General features: G+C 44.6%; 1 protein-coding gene across 1 annotated transcript in view; it reads right to left on the bottom strand.

The window, feature by feature from the left end:
• Positions 1-24,958, bottom strand: part of Creb3l2 (cAMP responsive element binding protein 3 like 2) — a 138,668-nt gene that overhangs the window by 38,686 nt on the left and 75,024 nt on the right. Inside the window, exons 2-4 of the mRNA XM_004661182.3 lie at positions 20,760-20,976; positions 1,720-1,895; positions 134-221 (exon numbers count right to left, since the gene is read on the bottom strand). Of these exons, the coding sequence (XP_004661239.1) occupies positions 134-221; positions 1,720-1,895; positions 20,760-20,976 (481 nt within the window). The remainder of the gene's footprint in view (positions 1-133; positions 222-1,719; positions 1,896-20,759; positions 20,977-24,958) is intronic.

Here is a 24,958-nt window from a genome sequence, read left to right on the forward strand (position 1 = left end):
AGGAACAGAATTATTCCATGAAGCAAGTTGTTCCTGTGGTATCAATCCTGACCTGTGGCCCATGCTCCCTTTCCTTGTGACAGTGAGCCCCTGAGGTTATGGGGGGAACCTGGGTGTGGGGAGGAAGACACACCTTCCTTAGGAGAGAAGTTTAGGAACTGGTCCACTTCATGGGGCTCCAGCTTGATCTTCGGAATAATTGTCTGGCAAGAGGAATCCACCTGAAAGGAAGAATTTCAAACATGAGTCTTGACAAACTGAAAACAGCTTTGAAGAAACAGGAGCTATTTGTCATCTGTCTCACTATGGGGGCCAGCTCACCTGGCTGGGTCACGGCAGGGGGATGGGCTGTGTCTTTCTTTGATAGGGAGTTCTTAACCTTCTCACAGCCTCACCTGGGACCCACCCAACTTGACAGTTAACAGCTCAAGACTCGCTTATCAATGCTTCTTTTGTTTGTGTGGTAATCTAAAGAGATCTCTCATCGTGAAATATTCTGGTAAAATTTCAAAAGGCCACAAAGCAGCCAGTTTGTCCAGTAAGAGGAACTGTGTGTACCAAGTCACAACCTTTCCCTCCAGGCTCCCTAAATGACCAAGGACATCCAACCATGAAATAAGCACCCACAGGGGAAAGAGAAGGAAAGTAAGGCCATCCACAGGCAGTGAGCCCCATTCTTGACCGTGTCATTTGCATGCATACTTCAAATGAGCTAAAATCTGGGGGTGGGGAGACCCAAAGAGACTAGTGCAGACTCAGGTGCTCAACCAGGGAAGAGATCGAGGTCGCTCCTGGAAAGGAGTCTTAGAGGAAGCCCCAACCGCAAAGCGCTGTAACAAGGCGGCAAGGATACGTCTGTGCATCTGCGGCCCTGGTGATTCTACATTAGCTTTCTGGAGTTGACGGACACCACGCCCCGCTCCCAGGAGACCCGATTAAATGAGCAGCGCTGGAGTCACTGTAAACCCGCAGCTCCGAAGCTTAGGAACATTGGAACTGGAAGATAAGCAAGTCCGATTCTAGTCTACCACCAGACACTGGAAGTTCCCACAGAAGATGCAGAAGAGAATTAAATCCTACTGGCTGTAGCCATGTACTTGAGCAAGGAAGAAATTCCCAATTTCTTATTTTCCATGGGTAACACAACATGCAGGAATCGGTACAAGGGGGACTCTAGAATTGGATCAGGGAACCTCAACATTATACAAGGAAAGCAAAAGATTAAGCAGGAACCAGCATCGGCAGGGACCATGGCACAGGAAGGTGTGGGCTGTATAACTTTGGCCACTCCCGATACACTGGCTTAAATACCAATGCCACGAGGAAGTTCTTTTTTTTTTTTTTTTTTTTTTTGGCCATAGATGTCTTCTTTATTTTTAGTTTCATAATAGCAATTAAGGAAAAAATGAAATCAGATTGCCTATTATTTTTATGATCAATGTCTTTAAAGATTATGGTATAATCAAAGCTGATTTAAAATCAACATATACTTATTACACTCATGCATACACATATACATAATACATACATATACGTATATATGTTTTATATATTTTTATATTATATATATTACATATATTATATACATATATATAGTTACATAGTAATATAGTTACACAACCTTAGATACATATGTCCCCTAGGATAAATGCTTCATTGGAGAACAAAGATCTCTATCTTTTGGTACAAGGTGTTTATATGATAGAAAATTGAGTATACCCCAGTATTCATCTCCAGAGGGGGCTCCTCCTTTTCAAAAGGGGCAGAAATGGTTGTGATGGTCAGAGTGACAGAAGGTACAAGTCCTGGGGGTGGCTCCTCTGTAAGTGGTTCTGTCTTGATGGTTGTTGAAGGAAAGTCCGTAGACAGGTACCATTTCTCACTTTCCACCTCCTCTGCAGGAAAAAGACAAGCACACACTTGAACTTGGCCATGGCATCGAGGGTAAGTAAAACAAATGACCACTGACCTTTCCTCCTCAAACAACGTTCCAACAAAGGACCCTCAGAGGAGAATAAAAGGAAATAAAACAGGCAGGTGCTCGCTCTAGCCCAGGCTGACCAGGAATTCACTATGTAGTCTCAGGGTGGCCTCGAACTCATAGCGATCCTCCTACCTCTGCCTCCCAAGGGCTGGGATTAAAGATGTGCCACCATGCCCGGCCTGAAAAAGTCTGAACAACACTTGGTGACCCGTTACTATTCAGGGGAGCAAAGCAGTTCACCTTATGAAACTGGACTCCAGAAGGTGGCTCCAGTTTCCTTATGAAAACGTTCATGAAATCGTTCAGAAGAGCTAAGGGTTAGAAGGAAGGGTGGGAACAGCCAAGGTTTACCATGATAAAACTCGACCCCAGAAGCTACTTCCTTCAAACACAGAAAAGGTGAGGTTCCCACTCACAAGGTGGGTCCTGCTTTTAGAGCAGGCTCTGTGAGCCGTCAGCATCTGGTGTGATGGAGGGATGTCTGCCGCTGGTAGGGTGTGGAGGGGAAAGGAGGGAACAAAGAGCCTTTTGATGGCAGCCAGAGGAGGGAGACCACACGGTGCTCACCACAGAACGCTGCTGGCCAGATGGGGGGCTGCTCCACCTTGAGTGGCAATGAAACTACAGGCCAAAAGAAGACTACTGACTTTCCCGCAGGGAGGCTCGGAACCAGAACCCCCCCCCCATGAGGAAGACACAGTTAGGACAGAATCACGTCACGGAAGGGGTGGGGAGGCAACCAGACAGCAACACATCAGTTTCTCTATTAAGCAGTGAGACGCCCAGGCCCCCATTCCAGGAAGTCCCACTCACAACCTGCACTGAGCCATGTCTACCTGGGAGAGAGATGGGAAGGTGAAAGAGAGCCCAGTGGATAATGGAATGAGCAGGGACACCCCTGGGAAAATGGACCCATGCAATTACCAGGAAAGAGGGCGGGGTGGGGGGGGGAGGCCACATGCCCTGACTGTGTGATGAAAGTGATCTAACTTAATTCACGAGAGAAACAAAAGGGACAGCAAAATCAAGTGGGAAATGTAGATTCACGCTTACAAGACAAAATGAAGAAGACACCAGTTCTTCTAGCAAAACCATTCTCGAATGACACGCACATTCATAGGGCAGACTGTGTGCGTTTGTACTGCTCGGTGGGGCTGCAGACCCGGCTACAAACACAAGCGCTGCTGTCTCGGGGACGGAGGCAGCAGAGTAGGTGGTGGTACCTGACCTGCGACAGGACTGTTCCTCTCTCGAAGACTGAAGAAGTCTTCCGAGTGAGAAGTCCAAGGCAGCTGATCTGCTCCCTTGAGCTCAAGCTCAAAGACGTCACATGGCCAACTGAGGCAGACCCATCACTGCATGTCCACCCGGATACCAACCTTTTGATGCTGGAGAGAGCTCTGCAGGACTGGAACGCTTATACCAGAAGCTCTCAAGTCTCAGGTTCTTATCCACATAAGCAAAGAATTGAGAACATGGACTCAGAGAAGGGTAAAGTATGCAATTTATTTTAGGGTAGGGTTAGGAGAAGATAGAAGGCAAAAGCAGGAAAACACCCAGGCCAAAAGAAATTCTTCCCCTTCCCTCACACAGAGAAGCCCCTGGGTAACAGGCTCACAAACGTGACCGGGGTCTGTTTATTTGCATCGAGAATTTAATTAGAATGAGCCCTGTCACCAGGCTCAGGTGTGTAGGGAAGGGAACCTGATTGGTGAGTGGACCCAGGAGCAACACTAACTGAAAAAGAGCCCAACCAAGGGGCTAAGCCATTTATAAAGTCCTTGTAATTAAAAAAAAAAAAAAAAAAAAAAAAAAGGTTGGTTATCATTAAGGAAAAAAAGTCTGGGTATAATAATATACTGTCAATGAAGAAAGTTCAAGAAAAGAGACAAAAGGAATGTGCCAGAAAAGTAAACATTTGTCTAGATGATCATTCAGAACATGTGAGTTTGGTTTCTTTAACATTTTATGGGATTTCTAAATGGCCTGTATCAGGAAACTATTGTCCCTTGGTGGTCACATATGGACATGCTCAGTTTTTGCCATCTCTAGTGCTTTAGGTCAGCTGCTCCCAACTAAGGAGACAGAATGACTAATGGGTCCATTTAGTCCCTTGTCTTAGGATAAGAGGCAATGACCACCATGATGCAAGCACAGTAGTTTCATTAAAGACTCCAGGTTGGCTCTCTCCTGAGCCATGCCTCTTGTCAGGGAAGTTTCCAGTGCCTTGGTTGGCCGTGTGCTATAACCTCGACCATGGCACACTAGTTTCTTAGCACAAGCAGACTGTTATGACGTGCTGGCTAAGATTAGGCTCCTGCCCTTGCTGTGCTACTATTACAACGTTCTAGAATAAATCAACCTACCACAATGGGAAGGATGTGCCATTAATCAACCTACTCATTCCAGAAGAAGGAAGAACTCAGGTACACAGGCCAGAACTAGGGTCAGATGAGCTCAGCCACATCAGCAACTCCTCATCAGCCTCGCAAGGTGAGTGAGTGAAGCTGAAACTAACAGCTGCTCAGCTGATGCCCACATACACCGGCCAGTCCCCAGCAACGGACAAGACACAGGAACTCGAATAATACCGCGATTTGTATTCAGAGCGCTGAGACTTGAAATGGTTTCTTACACAATGACACAGCTAGCTGATTGATACAACATGGCAGATCCGGGCAAGAAATTATTTCATCAGAAATCTATTCAACAAGGTAGCTGTACTGATTCCCCCAAATAATTCTTCTAGGTCATTGGCTGTGGATAATATCAGTAGATACTGGCAGACTGGCCATAACCAGTTACATCACAAGATAAATGGCCTCTGATTGAGCAAGTCGGCCAGCAGACATCTGATGAGAACAGAACCCAGTGGCAGTTAGAACTAAAGAAAAGAGCTTTCATTCCAAACTACTAGGTGTTGGCCCACATTCTGTCTCCAGTGGAAATACAGAGCAAGTCACAGAACATAAAATGATAAATGTAACCTCTGAGCAGGGGGTGAACAAAGGACAGAGCGAGGAAAAGGAACAGGTATTTAAACTTTCCACATGACCTTATTTTTGAAGTTCAATTTTACTGGCACAAAGATCAATACAGCTGTCGACACTTAGAACTAGAATCCCGCCATGGCTACTGGAGTAACTGGTTAAACTACAAAAGCAGCAACAGAAGATGCTGTATTCTGTAATTGCTAAATCCTGAAGCTCAGGTTTTGAGCAAACAAAAGTGTTTTTGTTTTTTTTTTCTGGAATTGTGTTTGCATAGCCTGTAAGTTTTATTTCAGATGAAAATCAGCCCCCTACGATAAACTTAGTAGTACACGCTATGGAAAGGGAGAGGAACCTTTGTGTTATCCGGTTTTATACACAGCCTCCTGTCAAAGGTCCAATTCAAACAGTACATCTCAGCATCACCATGGGCAGTCAGCAAGGAAATGAAAAGAAGTCACCCGGCTCACGGTGGAAGCAAGTCCTTCACACCTAAGGACAAAGTGATGGCTCCTCCATCAGAAATAAGGTTATTTCCCATAGCTACTGCCAGAAACCTGTGGGGGAAAAGATTAAACCCTAACTTGAGAGTTGTACCTTTATAAATATGTATACACACATGGTATACAGAACGGATATAGACATATATTCTCAAATAAAGAAATCACTTGTGTGACAAAAATGTACACATATGCATTCATTATTTACATAGCATGTTTAAGATGAAGAAATTTTATAATTACATTTGTCTCACCTAAATCCCTTACTTTTTTGTTGACCCTTGGAATATGTTCAAAGGAATTAACAATCAATCACTGATTTTTCATATAAAAATGTCTTTTAAAAATTCTGGATCTTGGGCTGGAGAGATGGCTTAGCAATTAAGGCACATGCCTGCAAAGCCTAAGGACCCAGGTTTGATTCTCCAGGTCCCACGTAAGCCAGATGCACATGGTAGCACATGCATCTGGAATTCGTTTGCAGTGGCTAGAGACCCTAGTGTACCCATTCTCTCTCTCCCTCTCTCTGTCTCTAATAAATAAATAAAAATAAAATTAAAAAAAAAAATTCTGGGTCTTGCCGAGTATGGTGGCTCATGCCTTTAATCCTAGCACTTGGGAGGCAGAGGTAGGAGGGTCACCGTGAGTTCAAGGCCACCCTGAGACTACAGAGTGAATTCCAGGTCAACCTGGGCTAGAGAGAGACCATTCCTTGGAGAACCAAATATATATATATATTCTGGGTCGTAGAAGAAGGGTCAGTGGATAGAGCAAGCATGAGGACCTGAGTTCAGGTCCCCAGTACCCTGTAAATGACAGGCAGATGAGGAGGCCCCGCTGTAATCCCAGTGCTTGTGCAGTGGAAACTGGGATGCCTGGAGAAAAGTGAGACATTACCTCAGTAAATAAAGTACAGAGTAATCCAGAAAGACACCTGAAGTCAACCTCTGGCTCCCAAACACACATGTACACATATCACATGAACATGTAGACATGAAAGAAAAAAAGAGGGAGGGAGAGAGGGAAGGGAAAAAGAAAGAAGAAAGAAAAGGAAAAAGTAAAGAGGGAAGGAAGGAGGGGAGGGAGGAAGAGAGAGAAAAAAGAAAAGGAACTTTAAGGCTATGGCCCAGAAGGTATGGAGGTGCAGGGAAGGGGTTCTGTCCAATGTGTCAGAATCACATTGAAACCCCATGGGACTACGTGGAAGTCAGAGGCCTGTCTGCCCATGTCCTCAGTTCCTTAACCTGAAAATAAATTTCCATCTTAAATTCTGTGAGAGGGCTGGAGAGATGGCTTAGCGGTTAAGCGCTTGCCTGTGAAGCCTAAGGAACCTGGTTCGAGGCTCGGTTCCCCAGGTCCCACGTTAGCCAGATGCACAAGGGGGCGCACGCGTCTGGAGTTCGTTTGCAGAGGCTGGAAGCCCTGGCGCGCCCATTCTCTCTCTCTCCCTCTATCTGTCTTTCTCTCTGTGTCTGTTGCTCTCAAATAAATTAAAAAAAATTATGGCACATTTATACAATGGAGTTCTACTCAGCAGTAAAGAAAAATGAAGTTATGAAATTTGCAGAAAAATGGATGGACCTGGAAGAGATTATGCTAAGTGAGGTAACCCAGGCCCAGAAAGCCAAGCGCCACATGTTCTCTCTCATATGTGGATACTAGCTACAGATGACTGGGCTTCTGCGTGGGAATGAAAATACTTAGTAGCAGAGGCCAGTGAGATAAAAGGGAGACATAAAGGGAAGAGAAAGGAAGGGAGGAGGGTACTTAATAGGTTGATATTGTATATATGTAAGTACAATGATTATTATGGGGACGTAATATGATGGAGAATGGAATTTCAAAGGGGAAAGTGTGGGGGGTGGGGAGGGAGGGAATTACCATGGGATGTTTTTAATAAAAATGCTAATAAAAACTTTAAAAAAATTTTGAGAAAAAATTAAATTTTAAAAAATAAAAATAAAATAAAATAAAAAATCTTAAAAAAAAATTAAATTCTGTGAGAAGGTCTTGGCAACAGGAACATTAGCAGATACCATAAGCATTTACTATGTGCTGGATATTCATGGATTAACTAATTTAGTCCTAAGAGTAACCCTGGGGTACTCCCACTTCACACACAAAGAAACTAAGAGATTAAATGACCCACCCAAATTTACAGAGCAGGAACACAGCAGACCCGACGGACACGAAACTAGCCGCCCGGCTTGTGCTCATCCTTACCCTGATACGCTGCTTTCCAACAGAGAGCTAGAGTCGTATCTAATGAAGGTTATTTTGAGCCCATAATTAGCCACTGGAAAACATAACAGTGATCGCTTCTATACTTCTATCCTTAATTTATTCAGAACACTGGATAACCTAAAGTGTTCTGAGATGAAGAGTCCTACTGTGATAATAGCTATGCAATTATTTAGTAGTAATGGCTAAAATGTGTTGAGTCCTTACTCAGACAGGTATCTAACCTGTATTAGGTGGCCCTCCAGGACCAATGCATGTCCCTCAGAAATCTTGGTTACTCTTATGCTTCTTTTTCTGTCCTTGTGTACATAGAAGCTCTTTCCTTGGCTCCTGTCATTCTTATTGTGGCCACTTGGTAAATTATGCATTTAATTATATAGCAATCCACACAAAAATGATAACAATAATAGCTAATACACAGTGCTTACAAACTGACAAGTGCTGTTCCAAGTGCTCAATAAATATTAACTCAGCTAATCCTTCCAGCAATGCTAGGAGGCAAGTATTATTCTTTTCTCCTCCTCCTCTTTATTATTTACTTATTTATTTGCAAGCAGAGAAAGACAGACAGAGAGAGAGAGAGAGGGAGAGAATAGGCATGACAAGGCCTCCAGCTAGTGCAAACTCCAGATGCATGCACTACTTTGTGCATCTGGCTTGAGTGGGCACTGGGGAATAGAACCTGGGTCGTTAGGCTTAGCAGGCAAGCTCCTTAACCACTGAGAAACCTCTCCAGTCCCCATTCTTATTTTAAAGATGGGAAAGTGAGACACAAGAGTTTAGCAACTTGCCCACAATAACACTAGTAGTAACTAGCAGAGCCCAGATCCAAATCTATGTGATGAGACTAGAACGGCACCCTGTACTTGACCAGCACCCCAGTTTCTCCAGTGGGGTACTGTGCTTATAGTATGAACCAAGTAAACATCTAAGAAACAAACGATTGATTTCTAAAGATTAATCTAGTGACCAGATGTATACATACATTTTTTACTTCACCAGTTATACCTCTCATTTATGAACAGCCAAAAAACCCTTTCATCGCTAGATGGTGGTGAGCATTACTTTCTTGTAGTCCCCTAGCACTGCAATGGTTGAGCGGGACAAATGGGTCACTATTTTAGTTTTTTTTAAAAAAATAATCTTTGTGGGCTGGAGAGATGGCTTAGTGGCTAAGGCATTTGCCTGCAAAGCCAAAGGACCCAGGTTCGATTCCCCATGACCCACATTAGCCAGATGCACAAGGGGGCGCACACGTCTGGACCTCATTTGCACTGGCCGGAGGCCCTAGCGCACCCATTCTCTTTCTCTCTCTCTCTCTCTCTCTCTCTCTCTCTCTCTCCCCCCCCCCCTCCTCACCTCTTTCTCTCTCTGAAATAAATAAATAAATAAAATTTTAAAAAATCATCTTTGATCTTTGTGTGGGGTCGGGGTGCATACGTGCTGCTCAGAAGACAGCGTGAGATCCTGTCCTCACCTTCCGCCTCGTCTGAGGCAGAGTCTCTCTTCATTGCTGCATTGGCTGGCCTGTGGAGCTTCCAGGGGTTCTCTTGCCCCCCACCCCCCGACACAACATAGGCGCACGGGGAATTCATCTGGGATTATAGATGGGCACGCTGCTGCATCTGGCTTTACGCACGTGCTGGGAATCTGAACTTAAGATCTTATGCTTACACTACAATTATTTTATCCACTGAACCATCTCCCTAGCCCCTATTTTAAGTTTGTTTTTTATTTTATTTTATTTTTTTTTTGTAGGAGCAGCATCGTATCTGTTTCACCTGTCCTACCCAGCCATATAAGTACGCTGTTTCCGCAGCCCACCCATGGCAGACACCCAGGTGCGTACGCAGATGACGAACACATCTTCTTTTCCTGCCTCCTCGAGGATGACTCAGCCTGATGCCCTCGCCGCCAGCTCAAAGTAATGTGCTGAAGAGAGACATCTATTTATTTCATCTCTGTGACTTTCTTTTTTCAGGTCCCAGCTTCCTGGGAACACGTCACCACCGAGCGCTCTCTCACCACTGCAGAGTAGAAACCCAAGTCACCCATAACTCACCCTGCTGTGTCCCCCCCACACTCAGCCCCACGCTAATCCTGCTACTTGGTTTCTCTGATCATTTCCAAATCCAGGCTGTCTTTGCTGTCTGTTCTATACGCTTTCCCATCTCTCCCAGGATCACTCCGGCTGCACCCATCTTCCCTGTCCTTGCAACCCTCTACCACAGGCCACTCTTCCTCCAACACCTAACAAATACTTCCTTTTTGTACCTGCTTCCCGTCCATCCTCAGTGACCAAATCCCAAGTGAACCCCCATCTTTCATTTGTCTTCCTACGCGACTTCACACCAACACCATCTCACCCGTGAAAACAGCCCTATGAACTTAGGGCATCCATACGAAATCGGGCCACCCAACTGTCCCTGGTCCTGAAAATCCCAAACTGGTTCATCAGTAGGAAAATGGTTACTGCAATCCCTGGGCCCATCCTCTGTAGACCCTTGACTTGGACATGATATAAATGCAGTATTACATTGCTTCTGTACTGGTCCATTTTACACCAATGTCTGCTCATATTTTATAGATTTTTTTTTTCAACTTTGTTTTTCTGTCATCTTGGAGAATCAGAGGCCATATCAAGTTCTCTCCGAATGCTCTAGTCGAATACTATGAAATTTCATCTGCAAAAATACTGAAATCACAAAGCAAATGCAATCCTGGTACTATAGTTCAGATTAAAAAAACAAAAAGTATTTGCACACACACACACACACACACACACCCCGCAGAACCTCTTGTTGCTGCAAATGAACATCAGACAATTGAAGCACTTTTCTGCATGCAGTTCATTCACATGGGTGGCTTTGGAATGAAACCTGGGTTGACAGGTTTTGCAATAAGTGCCTTAACTAGTGAGCTATTTTGTGAGCCCCAATTCACAGATGGTTTTTATTTATTTATTTCAGAGTGACAGATAGAGAGAGAGAAAGAGGCAGATAGAGAGAGAGGGAATAGGCACCAGGGCCTCCAGCCACTGCAAATGAACGCCAGACACATGCGCCCCCTTGTGCATCTGGCTAACGTGGGTCCTGGGGAACCGAGCCTCGAACCGGGGTCCTTAGGCCTCACAGGCAAGCGCTTAACTGCTAAGCCATCTGTCCAGCCCCACAGATGGTTTTAACCGAATGTAGGGGTCATGAAATATTTGGTAACAGTAAATGGTTTTTTAAATGCTCAAAGGCCAAAAAGTAATTCAAAGTCAAACGCATGACGAAGTCAACCTGATTCACCCGTGTCATATCACATGACCTCACCACAGCCTCGGTTCTGACCACACAACATGGGCACTAAGCACCGCACATGCCAAGAAGCCACACAATACCAAGAAATGCTGCCTGGCACACCTTTGTTTGGATTCACTGGCTTGCCGTGTTTTTACTGTAGAGACAACGTTTTCTGCTCTAATAGACACATAATAGGTTAAATTAAAAAAAAAAAACAGACTTTTAAAATATTTTCCTACTGTCATCCCTCAGCATGTATCTTTGGATTGAATTATGTTAAAAGAACTGATTTTAAAATCTGCTGCTGGAGTTGCTAACTTGTATTTCATAAAAATACTGTTCAATGTGCTTTGGTTTGGGATTAGGTCTGAAATAGTCCTAAATATATTTCTGCCATTTTGTACAATGTATTAATGTGAAGTGATAATCTCAATAATGATGATTACAAAATCAAATTATTGATCAGCTCTTAAAAACACTCAAGACACTCTATGTGCCATAGCAGCCAGTATTCAGACAGATAAAATTCTTCCTGTAAAAATAAGCAAGCACATCTATCTCATTAGCATGCAAATTATCTTTAATAAGTGATACAGTATATAAATATATTAATATATGATAATATATATTTAAAGAATTATTTTAAAATAAATTTCTTGGGCTGGAGGGATAGCTTAGCGATTAAGGTGTTTGCCTACAAAGCAAAAGGACCCAGGTTCTATTCCCCAGGACCCACATTAGCCAGATGCACAAGGGGGCGCACACATCTGGAGTTCATTTGCAGTGGCTGGAAGCCCTGGAGTGCCCATTCCCTCTCTCTCTCTCTCTCCCTCTCTCTGTCAAATAAATAAATAAATACAAATAAAAGCATTAAAATAAATTTCTTGGGTTTTCCTCTTTGTTTGTTTTTGGAGGTAGTGTCTCACTCTAGCCCAAGCTAACCTGAAATTCACTGTGTAGTCTCAAGCTGGCCTTGAACTCTCAGTAATCATCTTACCTCTGCCTCCTGAGTGCTAGAATTGAAGGTGTGCACCACCACACCACGATAAAACTAGCTTCTTAAAATTTTTATGACAAATTGATAAATGTACACACATGTACACAATACTACACACAACACACAGGTTTTTTTAATCTATTTGTTTGAGACAGAGAGAGAGAGAGAGTGCGAAAGTGTGTGTGTGTGTGTGTGTGCACACGCGCGTGTGTGCGTGCGCGCCAGGGCCTCTTGCCACTGTAAACAACTCCAGAAACATGCACCACTTTACACATCTGGCTTTATGTGGGTACTGGGGAATTGGACCAGCCGTCAAGCAATGCAAGCAAGTGCTTCATTGCTCAGCCATCTCACCAGCCCTAAGATAAATTTCATTATTACTTGTTACCAATAAATATTTGATTTGAATGCCTATTTTACATATCTCTATGCTCAAGGTCACATAAAAAGTTTTTTGGGGAAAAAGGGATTATGAAGCCAGGTCCACATTCTCAGGCTCTGCTCCTCTCGCCTGCTGAGCCCCATGAAGCTCTCTCTCTGTGGCTTTGGCGCTTCAGCAAAGTCGACTGTGTGCCCTGAAACAGATGGCTGCTGTGTCAGCTTAGACCAGTGTTTCTCAACTTTTTAATTTTTGATCACAAAATTCTTTGACGAAGCCTATGGTATTTAAGACCACTTAGCAGAAATGTTGACGTTAATCCCAACACTCAGGAGGCAGAGGTAGGAGGATCGCTGTGAGTTCGAGGCCACCCTGAGAATACAGACTGAATTCCAGGTTAGCCTGGGCTAGAGTGAGAACCTACCTCAGGGAAATAAATAAATAAATAAAGGATTATGATCCTAAGAAGCCCTACTGTCATTTGGATCTTAAGTGTCTCCCAATACTCACATGTTAAAGGCTTGGTTCTCAGTGTGGCACCATTGAAAGTGCTTGGTATGTTTTATACTTTAAGAGTGGAAGTTTTTCCACTTGAAGGGGGTTGTGAAGTCCAGTCTATTCCTCTCTCTCCTTTTCACTTTCTGGCCCTAAGGTGTGCAGTATTATTCCACCATGAACTTTACTGTGCTGTATGACCTTACCACCGGCCCTACAGAATGGGTCAAGTCAATCACAGAGTAAAGCTTCTAAGCCTGTGAGCCAAAATGAAACTTTTCTCTTTCCAGGTTGGTCACCTCAGGTATTTCTCATGGTAACTGGAAGCTGAGTAACACACCTAACAACTCAATTTAATCACAAAGGAATGTAACCAAAAACAAGTTCTGGGCTGGAGAGATGGCTTAGCAGTTAAAGCACCTGCCTGTGAAGTCTAAGGACTCATGTCTGATCTCTCTCCAGATCCCACATAAGCCAGATGTACAAAGATGAGGCAAGCTTGAGGTTGCACATGCCCACCAGGTGGCACAAGTATCTGGAATTTGATTTCAGTGGCTGAGACCCTGGCACACCAACAATTCTCTCTTGCTCTCTCTCTTTAAAAAAGGGGGGGCAGGCATGGTGGCGCACGCCTTTAATCCCAGCACTCAGGAGGCAGAGATAGGAGGATTGCCATGAGTTCGAGGCCACCCTGAGTCTCTATAGTGAATTCCAGGTCAGCCTGGACTAGAGTGAAACCCTACCTCGAAAAACCAAAAAAATAAAAATAAATAAATTTAAAAGGGGGAGCACTGTAGAGATGACTCAGTGGTTAAGCACTTGCCTGTGAAGCCTCAGGACCCCAATTTGAGGCTCGATTCCCCAGGACCCACATAAGCCAGATGCACAAGGTGGTGCACACATCTGGAGTTTGTTTGCAGTGGCTGGAGGCCCTGGAGCACCTGTATTTTCTCTCCCCCCCCCCATATAAATAAATAAATAAACTCTTCAAAAAAAAAAGTAGTAATGATGGTACCCTCCTTGGGATGAGGCATAAGATTTGGTCATTCAAATATAACCTAGGATTCTTCAAATCATGAGAGTATGCAAAAACACATTTTGCTGGGACATTTCTACTCATCTCTTTTAACCTCCACATTTTTTTCCCTTTTTATTTTCCACTTTTGGTAGAACAAAAATGACTTTCAGCATCTGGTTACCAGACTGAATGTGAAGGAGAAGTGGGTAAGTAAAATGAGGCTCTCTCCCCACAGTGGCTGTGAAGGCTGAGCCCACATTCTCAGGCTCCGCTCCTCTCGCTTGCTGAGCCCCATCAAGCTCTGCGGTTTTGGTGCTGCAGCAAAGTCGACTGTGTGCCCTGAAACAGATGGCTCCTGTGAAGGCTTAGACCAGTGTTTCTCAACTTTTTTATTTTTGGTCACAGAATTCTTTGAAGAAGCCTGTGGCATATGAGACCCCTGAGCAGAAACATTAACAAATGTAGCTGCCCCAAATTTTGCATACAGTTTTAGGCAATCTACAGTCATTCAAAGGTCTGGGATAGAATGTTAGGACATGAATATCTATATTTGTGCTACATAAGAACTGTGGGATTTAGAGAGAGACAGAAGAAAGTTAGGAAAGGCCGAGTGCAAAAATATGAGGGGTGGGGGAGAAGGGCTATGTCAAGATGAAGAAAGAGAAAGGGATAAAAAGAAAACTTCTAGCTGGGCGTGGTGGCCCACAAGTACTCAGGAAGCAGAGGTAGGAGGATGGCTGTGAGTTCAAGGCCACCCTGAGACTACAGAGTGAATTCCAGGTCAGCCTGGGCTAGAGTGAGACCCTACCTTGAAAAAAAAAACAAAGAAAAAAAAAGAAAAGAAAACTTCTAACAAACTAATCATTTCTAATAAACCGATAAATGGCTTAACTATGTCTCTTAGCACTGTTTTCAGGCTTAGAAGCAACTAAGAGAATTATATTTGATCTAAGCAAAAGGACAAAGAGAGCTGAACCACTGGTTTTCCCAGGAATAAGAAAAAATTCACTTGTTATCCACACTAGAAGTGAGGGTTCCTAGTTGTTAGTTGTTAGTTTTTTGTTTTGTTTTGAGGAAGGGTCTCACTAGCTCAGGCTGACCTGGAATTCACTATGCAATCTCAGGGCGGCCTTGAGCTCATGACGATCCTCCTCCCTCTGCTTCCAGAGTGCTGGGATTAAAGGTGTGCGCCACCACACCCGGCCTTGGCTGTTAGGTTTTTTTTTTAGACTATTGAGTATCAAGAAATAAAAAAATATATTAGATTCAGCTGGGTGTGGTGGTGTATGCCTCTAACCCCAGCACTTGAGAGAGGCAGAGATAGGAGGATGGCTGTGAGTTCAAGGACAACCTAAGACTACATAGTGAGTTCCATGCTAGCCTGGGCTAGAGTAAGAACCTACCTCAAAAATAATAAAATAAAATAAAATAAAAAAAATAAAATAAAATAAAATAAAAACATGAGATTCGGTGCAGACAGCTATTTTGAAATGCTACACCTAAGCATGCTGGCTAAACAATCACACTTCCTCATGAGGGTAATGATCTGTCTGCTTTGACAGAGCACTTGGACTTAGGAAGGATCAAAATAATTCTGCTACCCCAAAACTCAGAAACATAAACTCAACCCTAGGCCATTCTTTGTTGGGGGTAAGCCTCCCTATCTGCCTTTATTCACCCATACCTTCAATGTCACATGTCTCAAACAATTCCCATCTCATCCTTGCCATGTCTTACAGCTGCACTTCTGCAGCATAGGAAAGAAGGCATCTGTACTTTCACAGAGAACTGTGGACAAGACTCCCCGTGTTGAAGCCTCTGGAACCCCTCCGCCTCTTCTTGGTAAATCACAAGCACAGCTTGTCACAGCATCACAGCCACAAATAGAATGAGGTGCCAGTTGCGGGGGGAGGGGGGCGGGGGGGCGAACAGCGTGTACTTTGTTGGCCTCATGATAAGAAGGGCTTCCTGAAAAAAAGATCTGCTGATCATGTCTCCTGAAACAGAGGGGTTACCGCAGCTGCACCCCTAATTCCCTGATGTTGCATGTAAATTGCTAAGAACCTAGAATAGAAAATTAGGAATCATGGGAGAGGAAGGAACCCTAACTGCTGGGAATTTACTCATTAGCAATCATTTCTCTGGGGATCTTGTTTTCAAAAGACTGCTGTCCCAGCCCTCTGGCCTCCATCTGCTTCCCTCCAGCCATCTCCAGGGGACAGACATGAGGCAGGACTCCAAGGCCCAGCTGAAATTCTGCCTCAGTCATGCGACTTCTCCTGTAATCCTCAATGGGTACACTCCCTTTCCTGGAATCCTTAACAGTTTAATTTCCTCTTGGAACATCCCTCACACGTTGCCTGCTAGGTGTTGGCTTTTCATCAGACTCTGAGCTTCTCACTGTTGTGTTCCCTCCGTATCTAGGATAGTGCTTGAAATGCAGTGGACACTGGCAAACACGTGGAACTGAAAGGAAAAGTTCGTCTTCCGTACTGGTCTAGGATTTAGACCATGTCCCACCTGCACAGTCTAGAACGGCTCAGCCCGCAAAGGCCCTCAAATGCCTCTGCTGTGAGCTCAGCTTCGTCCTTGACAGCAACGGAGAGCTACCTGAGATTCCTCCATAATAAAACAACAGCAACAAAAGGAACAGTTACCAATCTTCTTGAAAGGTTTTGGTTTGTTTGTCTGTTTGTTTTCTGTAGCCCAGGCTGACCTGGAGTTCACTATGGAGTCTCAGGGTGGCCTCAAACTCACGCCAATCCTCCTACCTCTGCCTCCTGAGTGCCGGGATTAAAGGCGTGCGCCACCACGCCCAGGTTGAAACTTGTAATCCAATGCCATACAGTGCCTTGAAGCATGATTCTCTAAGGAATCCTAACAGGGCTGGAGAGATGGCTTGGCGGTTAAGCGCTTGCCTGTGAAGAATAAGGATCCTGGTTCGGGGCTCGATTCCCCAGGACTCACATTAGCCAGATGCACAGGTCTGGAGTTCTTTTGCAGTGGCTGGAGGCCCTGGCACGCCCATTCTCTCTTTCTATCTGCCTTTCTCGCTCTGTCACTCTCAAATAAAAAATGAACAAAAAAAAAGAATCCTAACAATTCCCTCAAGAAAACTCTTCTGCTCATCTGTGCCAAGGAACTGGCTGCTCTTGGTTTACACTTAACCTCTGCTCTCTAAATAATTATAATCTATGGCCAAGTCACTGACACTGGCTGACATATAAAAGAACAAACTAAAGCCAGGCATGGTGGCGCACACCACTAATCCCAGCACTCGGGAGGCAGAGGTAGGAGGATCACCGTGAGTTCGAGGCCACCCTGAGACTACATAGTGAATTCCAGCCTGAGCTAGAGTGAGACCCTACTTCGAAAAAACAAAACAAACAAACAAAAAAGCCTAGCAGAAATAGAATACTCCACTAATAAGTTAAAGAGCTAAGTACCCACTCAATTTCATTAAAGAACACAGGCTGGTCCATAGTTGAAAAAAAATAAATTTACGAAGCCTTATTGAGCATACTGTTCTCTCACAGGTGACAATTATGACAGCAGCTAAGAACATCCTCACTGTCACACTCACAAGAGCACACGGGAGAGGCTTACACATGAAGCAGCTATGGTTTAGAAGAGTTCAGAACCCTCCAGCAACGTGAAGTAGAAGCTGGAACAAGGTTTAAGCGTGTAACCCCGCCACTGCGGGTGCTATGTGTTCGATTTTTTAATTTTTTTTTTACAATCAGTTGTATACATTTCTAATCTTCCCCACTTGGTATAAGTTCTGTGAGAGCAATGAACAAATATTTCCCTTTATATGTCTTCAGTGGCCTGCCTGTGCACGGATGATATTTATGCGGCGAAGGAGTTCAGATATGGGCAAGAGTTACCTCACAGATGTCACTGGTGGGGAGAAGTGTGGTAGTCAGCTTCCAAAACGGCCCTCAATAAGCCTGGTGCTCATCCTCTTTCACAGCCCTTGACTATAATGAATGAGGATTTTCCTATGTAACCAGTAGAGTAACCTCCCTGGCTAGATCAGAGAAGGTGCAGCAGAGGACCCTTAAAATGCTCAACCAATGCACCAGCAGTGACCCATCAGCTTTGGGGGCGAGCTGCCTTGGAAGCAGACCTTGTACCCTGGGGGTACTCTTTAGATGACTGGCATTTGAGTCCCACCTCATGAGAGATCATGAAGCCCGCGTGAGCCACTTCTGAAGCGCTTATCTACAGAAATAATGAGATAATAAATGACGACTGTTATTCTAAGCCATCGGCTTTCGGGTAGGTTTGATGTGCAGTACCAGATAAGGATGCAAAAGACCCTGGGAATGAACGTCACAAAAGAAGTAGGGGCAAAGGAAACTTGAAACCAATACAGGCAAAGCAGTGAAGAAAACATGGGGGAACCTTAATAGGCAACTATGCCCCCCCACATCCAACAACATAAAAACCCCTCGACTAGAAGAAATTTTAATGGTCATTTATTCCAGTTACTCACTGAATGCAAATATCCACTTACAAATAAAAACTACGTCAACAGGGGTTGCATGAATTCATTTAAGCTGAAACCTAGAAAAAGCTAACGTCCAAGAGCTAGTCTGAATGTGGCTGGGAATGAGGACCAGAGTCCGCCGCCTTCATCTGTGGTCTTTATTTTCCATGCTTTCAGTTACCCACAGCCAATCATGGTCTGAAAATATTACTTGGAAAATTCCACGAATAAGCAATTTGTAAATTTTAAATAACTTTGTGCCAGCACAGTGCTATGATAATACACAAGTTGTTATGCAGATAAAAGGAGAGTACCTCATTTGATCACATCAGATACCATATTCCCGCATGTGAACCAAGGGCATTCCTGAATTCCTAAATGGGAAATTGAGGAGGGAGCAGGAAGAGGAGAAGAGAAAGCAGAAACAGAAGGAGAAACAGTAGAAAGAATAGAAACAGGCGGGGGGTGGGAGTGGTATTATCATGGGATATTTTTTATAATTATGGAAAATGTTAATAAAAATTGTGAAAATTAAAAAAAAAGAAACAGAGGCAGAAGAAGGACAAAAAGAGGAAGGAAAACAATAAAAAGACAATGGAAAGAGAAAGAAACATGGGGGGGAGAAGGAGAAGAAATTGATTTGATAAAACGCAGGGTGGTTGCCTTAAGTTCTTTAAATACATTTCGTTTTGTCTTCACAACATCACTCTATCCTCCAATTCTTTCAGTTCTGTTCCTTCCTCACATCTTCCCAGAAGCCTTTCCCAAATTCAAATGTACTGACCTAAGGTAAATAATAATAACAACTTCCTGGCCTGTTGCTTACTGCGGCTCTTCAGAGGAAGCATGATTCCTAGAGAGAAAATTTTAACACCCACAACATTCTCTGTCTGAAGATAAGATGTATTACTAGTGCTCAAGTTTGTTCTCCTAGAGACCAGTAGTGGATCTAACAACCCCACCAGGGGAAGTCCCCCCCCCCACACACACTTATGCTTTATTGAAGAAATAGATACAGGGAATGTCTTGTAACCAAAAGGGAGCATGAGGAACAGTATTCCATGAGAAGCCATCTGTAAAAGACACTGCCGTGACAGACATATGGCATACGAAAGGGTTCAGATCAAAACCAGAAGAGGTCAAACTAGGGACCACTGCCCAGCATGATGTCATCCTCCTGTGAAGAAACCACTGCCTGATGAGGAAAGGGAATGAAGTCTTTGAAACTTATTCCACGTACTTAAAATAGCTGGTGATCCCTCTGAGAACACAAAATATGTCTCAATAAGAGAGAAATGTCGTCTTTTTTTTTTTTTTCACTGCAATATCTCTATCACACCTTCCAAGGCTCAGGGTCTATTGCAGAAGAGGTGGCAGAAAGAATGTAAGAGCCAAAGGAAGGGTAGGACTCCTTACAACGTGCTCCCCCCAGACACAAAATGGTCTAGATATCCATGACCTCACAGTGCCTGACACTACCTACACAAGACCATCATAAGAGGAGGAAAAGATGATGACATCAAAATAAAAGAGAGACTGATGGAGAGAGGGAGGTGATATGATGGAGAATGGAGTTTCAAAGGGGAAAGTGGGGGGAGGGATGGAATTACCATGGGATATTGTTTACAATCATGGAAGTTGTCAAAAAAGAGAAAGGTATTCATGAAGAGTTCTGAATACAGAACGTTTACCACTTAAAGGGTTACAGATTAATAGAGAAAACATGTCAGCATCTCTCCAGCTACATCTAGATCTTCGACAGCATTCTGGATGAAAATGGGCACGGACCCAGCAGGAGGGTCTGGAACTGCTTATCAAGATTCAGACAAGTAGCCGCGCATAATAGTGCACACCTTTAATCCCAGCACTCGGGCAGCAGAGGGAGGAGGATCGCCATGAGTTCAAAGCCACCCTAAGACTACATAGTGAATTTCAGGTCAGCCTGCACTACATTGAGACCCTACCTGGAAAAAAAAAAATTCAGACAAGTAGCATCAATGGAACATACTGGAAATGGACTAAGAGGGTGGTCCAGAAACTTCTATGGATAAGAGTGATCATACAGTTCCTTTGTCAGAAAGAAAAAAGAAAATCCAGCATAATCCCTTGAAGCAATTGACATACAGGACTGGTGTTACTTATCAACAAGAGAGGCCGGCTTGAATCACACAGGGTGGCTCTGCTATCCAAGGCACAGGGTCGCAGAAAGCACGACCATGAAACGATAGCAAGTTCCCTGGGATTCAACGGGGTGCAGAGAAACGTGGCCTGCACCTCTTGGCATCTCCCCTGAGACCCAACACATGGCAGGTGTAAATACTGACAATATCGGAGCCTCCACGTGAGGTCCCAGAGGGTCCTTGCTCTTAGCTTTACCTTCGTTGAAGCTGTCACTGGTGGCCCCGTGGGTGAACGGCGACTGGGCGCGGGGCTCCTCACACAGGGAGTAGCTGTGCTCGGCCTGGATGAGAGGCGCGGGTGACGTGGGGGACGGTTCTGCCTCCATGGACGCGCTCTTCTCTGAGAGGAAGGGGTCATTCAGGAGCTGGCCCAACACATTCTGGGAAAACTCATCCAGAAGTTCTGAGAAGTGCTAAGAGACACAAAGGTGGAAGGACTCACGTTAGCCACGATCTGGTGATATTCCACACTCCTATCTAAGGCAGCCACGCAGAAACTTGTCTACGTCCATCCATCCCACCACCCCAATGACTAGTGGCTCAAAATAGCCGTAATTTATTACTCCTTGCCACTCTGTGGGCTGGCTGGGTGGTTGAGCTGACTCCATCGACTCCCCCTGGTACAGACATACTGAATAGAGGCTCAGCTAGGGGCTAGGTCAGTGAGGCTCTCTTACAAGAAGGCAGAGATGTTCCATGAAGGACCAGAATGAAAGCTAAATGGCCTGAGAATCACAGTCACTGACTCCACATACTTTCAGCCAAGACAAATGACAAGCCCAGACTCAGGGATGAGAACATAGGACTCCACCTCCTGGGGAGGGGACTGGCAGAATCTCACTGCAGGTGAGCATAATGGAGGGTGGTGGTCCTCTGACGGCTGTTGAGGGACTTGCCTGCCACATTCTTCACTGGTGATCACTTTAAAATATATTTTAAATGTATAATATGTATTGTTTAATTTTAATTTTTTATTTTTTAATATTAAAAATATGTAATATATAAAATAATGTATGAACTATATTTAAAACCTATTAAAAGATTATATGTATACATATACATATATAATTTTTTTTTTTTTGCAAGTAGAGAAAAAGAGAGAGAGTAATGGGTGTACCAGAGCCTCCAGCCACTGCAAACAAACTTCAGATGCATGTGACACTTTGTGCATCCAGCTTTACGTGGATCCTGGGGAATCGAACCTGGGTTGTTGAGCTTTGCAGGCAAGCACCTTAGCAACTGAGCCATCTCCCCAGCCCACTGGTGATACATTTAAGTAAGGCAGAGCGCCAAGTTCAAAAGCATTAGAGACACAGCTATAGCTTGGCTCTAGACTGTTCCCACAAAAGTCCACGTGTTAAAATCTTGTTCCCTAGGGGAGGTGGTAGGATGTTTAAATAGTGGCATCTGGGGAGAGGTCTTCAGGTCATGGGAGGAGTCCCCCTGAGAGGTATTGTGGGACCCTAGGCTCCCCCTTTTCTGCTTTTCACTTCCCAGCCATTTGATCAGACTCCATCATGCACTCTTGCTGTGTTGTTCAAAACAACAAGAACAGTTACGAGTGGATATCTCCAAAACTGGGAGCCACAGGAAACCTTTTCTCTTTGTAAGCTGATTGTGTCGCGCATTTGTTGCAGTAACGATAAGACGGCTAATACAACTCTCCCCGCTGCTTAAATTGTGTTTCTCTCCAGGATATTTTCCCCAATATCCTTAATGATTTCCCATCCTCTACTTTTATTTTTTTTTATTGTTTTGGGTTTTTTTTGAGGTAGGGTCTTGTTTTACCCCAGGCTGACCTGGAATTCACTATGTAGTCTCAGGGTGGCCTCGAACTCACAGCGATCCTCCTACTTCAGCCTCCTGAGTGCTGGGATTGGAGAAAGGCATGCACCACCACGCCCATCTCCATCCCGCACTTTGAAACAGTATGAACTTCCCAACCGCCATCATGCCATGGCGTGATTCCAGAAAAGTCTACATATAATCCTAACCTTCCTGCCGCATGGCCCACATAAAGGAATCTGAAGTCCCATTCGTTCTCCCTGCTTCACAGAGATGCAGTCACAGAATGACAAACTACACGGCAGGGTTTCTCCACCTTTCTGTTGATGCGCTGGGGTAGGTAATGCTTCCTGAGGCGGTGGTGATGGGGTGCGAAGGGCTGGTTCTGTTGTAGGATGGCCAGTGGCATCCCTGGTCTGTACCCACTACATGCCAGTAACACTCCCCCAGCTGTGAAGCTGAAAATGTCTCCAGACATTGCTAAATGTCAAAGCCGTCTGTACGCTGAAACTCCCACAGCCACCTGTGGATCGATGCTCACTTCGGTGTGCAGCTGCAGAAGGCTGGCTCCTCTTCCTCACATCACCCCTCTGCTTATACCACCTCATGCCACTTTTGTCCCCAGACATTTACAATGTCCTTAGAAGTTCATATATGCCTGAGGTAAGGGGAAAATTCGCACACTTCAAAGAAAAAATGTTAAACATTACAATGGAATGCAAAATAAGTAAGACAGAGATGGACACGGTGGCACATGAATCTGACGTTCCTTGGCAGTGCCCAGAGGCGAGGCCCTGGTGTGCCCATTCTCACCCCCCCATCACCACATGTCTCTTAAATAAATCAACCAAGCAAAATAAAATATTTAAAATAAATAAGGGGGACTGGAGAGATGGCTTAGCAGTTAAGCGCTTGCCTATGAAGCTTAAGGACCCCAGTTAGAGGCTCGGTTCCCCAGGTCCCACGTTAGCCAGATGCACAAGGGGGCGCACGTGTCTGGAGTTTGTCTGCAGTGGCTGGAGGCCCTAGCACTCCCATTCTCTCTCTCTATCTGCCTCTTTCTCCCTCTCTCTCTGTCGCTTTCAAATAAATAAATGAAAAATACAAATATTTTTAAAATAAATAAGGGATGAAAAACCCAGGTCTTCTCCAAGCCATTACTATTAAGGGCACAGCTGCAGAAACTTCCAGGTACATATGAAATATTGGTGATGCTCAAGACAAAGGTTCTGGCACACAGGTGGAGGTAAGGCCCGAGTCTTTTTGTTTCTTTTTTTTTTAAATATATTTTTTAATTTATTTATTTATTTATTTGAGAGCGACAGACACAGAGAGAAAGACAGATAGAGGGAGAGAGAGAGAATGGGCGCGCCAGGGCTTCCAGCCTCTGCAAACGAACTCCAGACGCGTGCGCCCCCTTGTGCATCTGGCTAACGTGGGACCTGGGGAACTGAGCCTCGAACCGGGGTCCTTAGGCTTCACAGGCAAGCGCTTAACCGCTAAGCCATCTCTCCAGCCCCCGAGTCTTTGTTTCTAACCAGCTTCCTGGTGAAACGGGCAGGACTGCAGCATGGCTAAGATTAGAACCAGATTCCCCAGTTCCACAGTGAGCTCCAGTCAGCGCCTGCCTGCCTGAGAAGCTCCTCAAAGACACATTCACAGCCTGACGAAAGGGAACTGTTCTGCGAGTATTTCAGGGAATTGCCCTTCAAGACCAACATTGACGTGACAGAAAGAAAAGAAACAAATAAAAAAAGCAAGGATTGAACTCACAGTCCTTCCATTTCCATCCCACAGCTCTGAATGGCATGGTCAGCTCTGGCCAGGGTTGCTGGCTCGGCTAAAGTTCTGGATTCCCTCTCTACCCCAAGGCAAAGCAATGCAGCCTAGGATGGGCTCGTCTGCTGACACTCTGCTTTCTTTCTCCTGAGCAGCACTAATGATTGCTTTCAGAAACATGCCCCTGGATAACCAGTAATAAACCTTCTCAGTCTGCCAGCCTTCCATGGGCTCCCCCTTACTTTGGATGATATAGTAACGATCATGTTATGAAACCATTTAGCTCTAATGACAGGCAGTCCTAAAGCATGCGCAGCTGCGATCAAGTGTGTTATCATGACCTCCCCAGAAGCAAGGGCCAGCGGTACCCAGCCACCCACCTAGGAACTCAGCAAAGGTAAGCACTGAGTAGGTTCACGGGAGACTGGGGAACTGAAAAGAACATGTCCATCCAGCCCTGCCAGATGCTGTGACTTAGCCTAGAAAAATGACTCCAGCGGGATCTCTTTGGCAACTGTGGGCTTGGGAATCCAGCAGGCAGGTCTACCTCCCACTGCTGGTGCAGGGCTCAGGCTACGATCAGCCCACCATGTCAGCCAGCCAGACAGAAGTATTATAGTTCCGGTGACCCGAAAGCAGAGAAAAAAACAAAGTGAGCTTCGCGGGAGTCCTTCTGGACACGACAGACACTTTATCAAAGGAATAAAGGGTCACGGGAATGTGGTTTAATTCTTTCAAAGGTAATGGCCTCACAGGTTACCATATTTTAATCAAGACTCAGTGTTTACAAAGCACTTACGCTTTCAATGATCAGAGCAATTCTGCAAAGCT

Source organism: Jaculus jaculus, chromosome 10 (genome assembly GCF_020740685.1).
Source record: "Jaculus jaculus isolate mJacJac1 chromosome 10, mJacJac1.mat.Y.cur, whole genome shotgun sequence".
Taxonomy (NCBI): Eukaryota; Metazoa; Chordata; class Mammalia; order Rodentia; family Dipodidae; genus Jaculus; species Jaculus jaculus.